The sequence below is a fragment of the Gopherus flavomarginatus genome, chromosome 3, assembly GCF_025201925.1.
Source record: "Gopherus flavomarginatus isolate rGopFla2 chromosome 3, rGopFla2.mat.asm, whole genome shotgun sequence".
NCBI lineage: Eukaryota > Metazoa > Chordata > Testudines > Testudinidae > Gopherus > Gopherus flavomarginatus.
Genome location: NC_066619.1, coordinates 239210241 through 239218678, shown reverse-complemented (window position 1 = coordinate 239218678; position 8438 = coordinate 239210241). Strand labels below are relative to the sequence as shown.

General features: G+C 45.6%; 1 protein-coding gene across 1 annotated transcript; it reads left to right on the top strand.

Moving 5' to 3' along the window:
- Positions 1 to 4057: 4057 nt before the first annotated feature.
- On the top strand, positions 4058 to 8142 carry SHISA3 (shisa family member 3). The gene is made up of 2 exons (XM_050948022.1): positions 4058 to 4433; positions 6045 to 8142. Exons 1-2 carry the CDS (start codon positions 4058 to 4060, stop codon positions 6491 to 6493), a joined length of 825 nt encoding a protein of 274 aa, XP_050803979.1. The 3' UTR covers positions 6494 to 8142.
- The last annotated feature ends 296 nt before the right edge of the window (positions 8143 to 8438 follow it).

Here is an 8438-nt window from a genome sequence, read left to right as displayed (position 1 = left end):
GGATTCACCAGTGAATTGGTGGGGAGAAAGGTTAATTTTCTCTCTGTGTTAGGATTACTTTCTCTCTCAGGGAGAGTCTGGGAGGGGGAGAGAGAAGGAGGGGGGAAGGTAGATTTTCCTCTCTGTTTTAAGATTCAAGGAGTTTGAATCACAGTGATTTTCCAGGGTAACCGAGGGAGGGGAAGCCTGGGAGAGGCAACGGTGGGGGAAAGGGTTTACTTTCCTTCTGTTAAGATCCAGAGGGTCTGGGTCTTGGGGTTCCCCAGGCAAGGTTTTGGGGGGACCAGAGTGTACCAGGCACTGGAATTCCTGGTTGGTGGCAGCGCTACAAGTACTAAGCTGGTAATTGAGCTTAGAGGAATTCATGCTGGTACCTCATCTTTTGGATGCTAAGGTTCAGAGTGGGGAATTATACCATGACAGGTCTTAACTATCTTGAGCAATTTAGTATCATCTGCAAACTTTGCCACCTCAGTTTTTACCCCTTTCTCCAGATCATTTATGAATAAATTGAATAGGATTGGTCCTAAGACTGACCCTTGGGGAACATCATTAGTTACCCCTCTCCATTCTGAAAATTTATCATTTATTCCTACCCTTTGTTCCCTGCCTTTTAACCAGTTCTCAATCCATGAAAGGATTTTCCCCCTTATACCATGACAACTTAGTTTACACAAGAGCTTTGGTGAGTGACCTTGTCAAAGGCTTTCTGGAAATCTAAGTACACTGTGTCCACTGGATTCCCCTTGTCCACATTTGTTGACCCCTTCAAAGAACTCTAATAGATTAGTAAGACATGATTTCTCTTTACAGAAACCATGTTGGCTTTTGCCCAACAATTTATGTTCTTCTATATGTCTGACAATTTTATTTTTTATGATTGTTTCAACTAATTTGCCCAGTACTGACGTTAGACTTACCGGTCTGTAATTGCTGGGATCAACTCTACAGCCCTTTTTAAAATATTGGCGCTATATTAGCTATCTTCCAGTCTTTGGGTACAGAAGCTGATTTAAAGGACAAACCATAGTTAGTAATTCCACAGTTTCACATTTGAGTTCTTTCAGAACTCTTGGGTGAATGCTATCTGGTCCTGGTGACCTGTTACTGTTAAGTTTCTCAATTAATTCCAAACCTCCTCTAGTGACACCTCAATCTGTGACAATTCCTCAGATTTGTCACCTACAAAAGCCGGCTCAGGTTTGGGAATCTCTCTAATATCCTCAGCTGTGAAGACTGAAGCAAAGAATTCATTTGGTTTCTCCACAATGACTTTATCATCTTTAAGTGCTCCTTTTATATTTCGATCGTCAATGGGCCCCACTGGTTGTTTAGCAGGCTTCCTGCTTCTGATATACTTAAAAATCATGTTGTTATTACCTTTTGAGTTTTTGGCTAGCTGTTCTTCAAACTCTTTTTTGGCTTTCCCTACTACATTTTTACACTTAATTTGGCAGTGTTTATGCTTTCTATTTACCTCACTAGGATTTGACTTCCACTTTTTAAAAGATGCCTTTTTATCTCCCACTGCTTCTTTTACATGGTTGTTAAGCCATGGTGGTTCTTTTTTAGTTCTGTTACTGTGTTTCTTAATTTGGGGTATACATTTAAGTTAGGCCTCTATTATAGTATCTTTGAAAAGCGTCCATGCAGCTTGCAGGGATTTCACTCCAGTCACTGTACCTTTTAATTTCTGTCCAACTTCAGAATTAACAAATGAAATGCATTTAAAATTGGCCTCCAGTTTATAGTGGGTGGTATCACTTGCTTGCTAGTCTCGTAGGTGCCACAAATACTCCTTGTTCTTTTTTCTATAAACTGAGTTGTGTTTCCAGCATTCCTAATAGCCTCATTAAGTTTAAGTTCTTCTAAAATTGGCTTTGACAGTGACTGGCTTAAAAGGCTTTCTGCATGTTGGTCTGACCCAATATGGCCATTCTTACATAAAAAATAATTATAATAATCAAGTTTAGTACAGAAACTCCCCAAGATAATGACCTCTTGAGATAACAATGATGTGAGATAATGACCTTGGAAAATAATGCATTTTAAAAATCTTGGCCTACTAGGAAACGTACTGGTATATTTATATAAGTTTCCCAGTCACAAATTTGGCATTCTGGAGCAGAGTCACTAAAACAAAGTCCAATGCTCTGGCCACTGTTGTTTGTTGTGCTACTTCACTCTATCCCTTCATCCCCGATGTCCCTGCACCTTCACCTTCTGCTGCCACCTGCCACTGTGACAACTGCGAGTCAGGCCAGGTCCACACTACAGCGTTAAATCGATTTAAACAGCGTTAAATCGATTTAACGCTGTACCCGTCCACACTACAAGGCATTTAAAATCGATTTTAAGGGGTCTTAAAATCGATTTCTGTACTCCAGCTAAACGAAAGGAGTAACCCTAAAATCGATATTACTAAATCGATTTAGGGTTAGTGTGGACGGAAATCGAAGTTATTGGTCCCATTCTTTTACTGAGCTACCCAGAGTGCACCGCTCCGGAAATCGATGGTAGTCTGGGACCATGGACGCACAACACCGAAGTAATGTGCCCTAGTGTGGACGCGTAAAATCGATTTTATAAGATCTGTTTTATAAAATCGATTTTATTCATTTCGATTTTACTCTGTAGTGTGGACATGGCCTCAGTCTCTTGAGGTTCTACCCAGCTCTCAGTGAGGGAACCTTGCTGCTAGTGCAGGCTAGGCTGTCTCTTCCACAGAAGCACTTAGACCTGATTATCAGTGATTTCAGCTCTAGTGACCATTTAACAAACCCAAAAGACTCTTTATGAAGCCTAATCAGCTCTTTCTCTAAACAGGAGAGAGGGGCAAGTCAAATAGTGCCTGTGACTCTTAGGCAGATCCCACACCACCAAGCAGAACACCTGTACCCCACCCTCCCTCTCTCTCTGCACTAGGATATGGCATCCAAACCTCCTGCTTAGCAAGGGCAGTTCAGTTGAGGATGACCAGTGCTTAATTTGTAATGAAAGAGGTGCTGGGGCTCAAGCAAGTTTGTTACTTTTGTAACTGACGTGACAAGCCCAGAGGTTCCAGGGCTATGCAGTGCCAAGCCTAGAGGTGCTGGGACTGAGCCCTGGGAAACCCTCACAAATTAAGCACTGAGGGAATAACAACATTTAATGATCCGCACATTTAATACTTAAGTGATTTGTAACCCAACACCAGCCAAAATTGTTCACTTAAGCAGCACAGCTCCCTGTGTGCTGGATATTTGAGCAGAGTAGGTGTGTTCATGTAAATTCAGTCTGGTCCTGAAGCCTTTTCACCCACAGCTGGCTCATCACTAGCTGTCAGGGGAGAACTCATTCAGACCTTGCTTATTAATAATAATTTGAAATTATTAGGTAGGTTAATATAGCAGAAACAAGACTGCTGACGTTGTCATAAATAACAGCTATATGAGGAAGCTAGTCTCAGGACTGCCCAGAAGAGTGAGGGGGCCTGGGGCAAAGCAATTTCGGGGGCCCCTTCCATAAAAAAAAGTTGCAATTCTATAGATGACTATATTCTAGTAGGGTCCCCTGTGGGAACCGGGGCAAATTGCCAAACTTGCACTTCCCCTGGACGGCCCTGCGAGTCTTTGTGCAGACTTTTCTAACCCATTTTGCTTTCTCAGGCACAAGTATTTCCTCACATACCCTATATGCCTTTAAAATGTGTATTAATGTTTCAATTTCAATTCAAATTTCCAACCAATGACTACATTGCCAACACCGCATGTAACTGGGGAGCTGGGGAAATTGGGAAGGGGGGGGCCTAGAGAAATCGCAGGCGGGCGGGGCTCTGGGCGGGGCTCCAGCTGCTCCCCCAGACAGTCAGGGGCGAGCAGGGACCGGGAGCTCAGCGCCCTCCCCCAGCAAGGGGGGGCTGCGCTCAGGAGAGCTGCCTCCCCCGGCCCCCCATGGGCGCGGTGCGCCGGGGGCCGCTAGGAGCCGGGCGGGAGCGGCGCGGCAGCAGCCCGTGTGCGCGTCTAGCGCTGCTGGCGGGGGCAGCCCCGCTAGCCTCGCCCGCCGGGCGCCGCCTGGGATGTGGCCGCGAGCAGAAGTTGCTGCCGCGGCCGTGAGGCGGGGAGCCGGGCGCCGAGCCTGGGCTGAGCCGGGAGCGGGTCCCGCTGCCGCCGCCATGGGGGACCGGGGGCTGCTGCTGCGCTACCTGCTGCTGGGCTTCCTGGGCTGGGGCGCGTCCGCCCAGCCGGCGGGGGGCGAGTATTGCCACGGCTGGGTGGACGGGCACGGCCGCTACCACGAGGGCTTCCCGTGCCCGGAGGACTTCGACACGCCGGACGCCACCATCTGCTGCGGCTCCTGCGCCCTGCGCTACTGCTGCGCCGCCGCCGAGGCCCGGCTGGAGCAAGGCGGCTGCACCAACGACCGCGAGCCGCAGCCCCCGGGGGTGACAGCCCGTGAGTGTCCGGCCCGCTCCGCCCGCCGGTTCCTCCTGCCCGGGGCCTGACGCTCCAGCTGCTGCGCCGGGCGGGCGCGGGGCCCCAGCTTGGAGCCGGCGCTGGGACCAGCCGCGGGCAGGGCGCTAGAGCCCGAGGCGGCTCGCGGGCGGTGAGGCGCGGCCGGTCGCTGCGGAGTGCGGTCCCGGTCCCCTCCCGCCCCAGCCCCCCGCTGCTGTGGGCGGCCTGCTCCGGACGCGCCCCCGCGCTACCCGCGGCCGGGCGGACCCAGAAAGTTTCCCTAGGAAGCGAGCGAGGCACCGGGCGGCCGGGGATGCGGCGGCAGGTGAAGGGCGAGACTGGCACGGGGCTGAGTCCGGCTTCCCCTGGCGGCGCGGCGGGGTCTGGGGCTCCCTGCGGCGCTAGTGCCAGGCAGGGGCAGACCGCCGCCCGCTCCCCGCCGCTGGGTGCGCTCTTGCGGTAGCGCCATGGGGCCGCCGTCTGGCGCAGCCCCGGCCACGCACGTCCCCAGAGCCAGGGCCGGGAAGCGCGCTCGGGGCTAAGCCAGCGGCGCTACTGGGGCTCTTGAGCAGCCAAGCGGGAAGCCGCGTTACCGGGTCCTTGGCCGCGCGGAGGACGCGCAAAGGCGGGGTAGTTTTATACCTCGTAACTGCTCAACGGTGCGGCTGGGGCATCCTGAGCGAGAATAAAACCCGCGGCCTTCAGCCGACTGAAGCCGGCTCCCGGGCCAGCGTCGGCCGAAGAGCGCCTCAGAACCGCTCAGATCGGTGGCGAACTAGCCCCCACGTGCTGGCACTACGGGTCTGGTGTAATCACCCCCACAGCTTAGGAGTGGCCCAACCATTTAAATCCCATCAAACTTACTTAAAGGCGAGTTTATATTAAAGAGCTAGTTACCTTGCAGTGAAGGAGCAGCTGGAAAGCCCTATCCGTGGCCGTTTTATTTTTTCCTTTCCAGACGTGACTAACTTTAACTGTAAAAAGATTCAGACTGGGGTTCCAGGAATATATGTAAAAGCAAACAAGTAATCCAGCAACAGCGTTGAAAGATATTTGGCTGAAAATCGTTCACTCTGAAGTTACTTGCCCCCTAAAAAGGGACTGGAGCTTTTGAAGAGTTAGGCCATAGTTTCAGGCAGTTATAATTTGCAGCAGTGAGTAAATTTCCGAAAAAACTTGTTGGAAAAGTGGAGCATGATTCCTGAACAAAGGGAAAACCAAACCAACCACTGAAAACTATAGTCGTGCAGTAAACAGGACCATGCGGACTAACCATTGAGGATTCCAGCCCTGATCTAAACAGTAACACTAGGAATTAGTCTATTAAAATAGTCAGCAGCAAAGACTTTTAATTTCTGCATGTAGGAACTAAAGGCTAATTAAAAATCAAATGCAGCTTATTGCAGGATCAGTGAAGTTGTTACTTAGTATCAGATCATACTTACTGCTGGCACGCAGTTCACAGTTTATTTGTAATAGGTGAAAGGAGCACCTTTTAACAAGCGCGGTAGTTGATGAGAGTTTAAGAATAATGTGGGAATTTGAAAACTGCAGAGTTAAATAGATGAGCTATTTTGGAGTGTTAAAATGTACTTTTTTTTTTTAATTCAGAGCCCATCTACGTTCCTTTCCTTATTGTTGGATCCATATTCATCGCCTTCGTTATTGTGGGTTCGTTGGTAGCTGTTTACTGTTGCACGTGTTTAAGACCTAAACAAACATCGCAGCAGCCAATACGATTCTCTCTCCGAAGCTATCAGATCGAGACTCTTCCAATGATCCTGACCTCCACTAGCCTCCGGACACCGTCCAGACAGTCCAGTACTGCAACCAGTTCGAGTTCTACTGGAGGCTCCATTCGCAGGTTCTCTTTCGCCAGAGCAGAATCTGGGTGCTTAGTGGCATCTCCACCTTCACCTTACACACCGGGCTGCTTACAAACAGGCCATTCTATCCACCTAAGTCAACCAGCTGGATTTTTGGTGTCATCACCCTATTTCGGCTATCCTCTCCAACCAGAACCTTCCCTAGCCGAGAGGAGCTGCCCAGATTTTAGCTAGGAGTTTTCAAAAGTAATATAGCCACAGGCGGTATACTGCTGCAGGGTACATTTCACGTTAATATGTTCTGTAGTTATGGAACTCAAAACCATGTTATTGGGGGAGTTGCCCATTTAAAAGTGCAAGATTGTGTAGAAACTGGTACAAATACTTACAGTTTCCTTGTACTTGGGTCACAACTGCATATAGATCATGAAACATTTTAAACATTTATTCCTCTCAAAAAGTGACCTTTTGATAATTTATTCTAATTTGTGCAGAATTTCTGCAGAGAGATGTAGAAGACCAATTTGGGATAAAATTATTAATAACATAGCTAGAAGAGTTATAAATTACTTTTGAAGTCCAAATGACATTAACTCTGTTATAACAAACCAGGGGCCTGATTCTGCAACTCTTGAACAATCGTTTACTCACCAGAATAGTCCCACTTACTGCAATGATACTGCTGAGGTGAGTAAGGGTCGCAGGATCCTGACCTGGGGTTGAGGGAAGAAAGGTATAAAAATGGGGAGTGTGGGGAATTGTCCATGATTATAGATACCAGAATCAGATTTTTTTTAAAGTGCACATAATATAACTGAGATTAGGGAGCATAAAATTTACTTTTGAAAGTAAAGTATTAGAAAGATAGGGCCAAATATTTTAATACTGTTTAAGTTTAGTTTAAAACATGCCCAGTCTCCCAGTAGTCAGATTATTATATATGGAAAAAAAGTACAACGTGCACAACAGAGATCATTTATGTAAAATCCTAAAAACATTATTACTTCAAAGCATTTTTATTAAAGGAAAATTTGCTGTAAGCATTTTGTTCAGCAACATGTATATAAATACAAATTGGACAAAGTGGTCTCCAAGTTCTATTTGTAAAATTAGTAATGTATAAAATGTAAAGACAAATTTGTAATTTAAAATGTATGTACAGCATTGACAACATTAATTATTTAGTAGTCATATTGAATTGTTTTATGTCAAACTGGTTGAAATTTTAACTTTTGGTTGTAATTCTCTACAGAATGCCACTCACAAACCGTGAGCCTATTAAGCAATGTTCGTTTGGTTACAGTGTCAATACATTTGTATTTTGTTTTCTATACATTAAAAGTAGTAGTAAATTTTGTTCTTTTGCAAACTATTTTACATCCATACATCTGTGATGCTGCAGATTTAATATAGTTTATAACAGTGTTGAATATGCAGTTAACTAGTCAGATTAACATAACTGATGAATTTAAAGTGTATATCAAAATAAAGATCATTATATTAAATTGTTTACTACACTGCTTGAATTTACAATATCCCATTATAGAACTAGGATTCTTCCTCTGTTCCCTTGCAAAAATAACCAACCAACCAATATAAACCAAAACAAACCAACCCAACCCCAAACGTTAACACAATAACAAATCAAGGGAAAGGAAAAATGAGTCCAGTCAGGGCCTCTACCTTTCATGTACTTCTATACACAGATAAAGCCATTCTGTCTGTTTGGGTTTCCTGTATCTCTACACTGAACTTGCTTATCTTGCCAAACCAGATCTGCTGATGTGCTAGGTATTCTTGAAATATTTTATTATAATAGATGGTTCCGTTACACAAGCATTACGGCAAGTTTAATTATCAAAAGCATATTTAAATTAGTATAAAATTAAGGAATTTAGTTAAAATGTCCATCTTTTTTACATTAAAAATGTGGGCCATTTCTCCAGAAAAGTTTGCTTTCTGTTGCTGCTTACCATACACTTCAGTCAGATTCTGCTCTCATTCAAGCCAACGGGACCAGACTAGGGATCTTTCTGAATTTCATTAATTTTTCCTCAAGATTTAAGTAGAATTTTGTTCTTTAAAAATAAATGGTCAGGTATTTCATTTTTTACTTTATATTCTAGTTTTCCAATTGTATTTTTTCATAATCTTTTCATATTTTTTTCATTGCATTGTC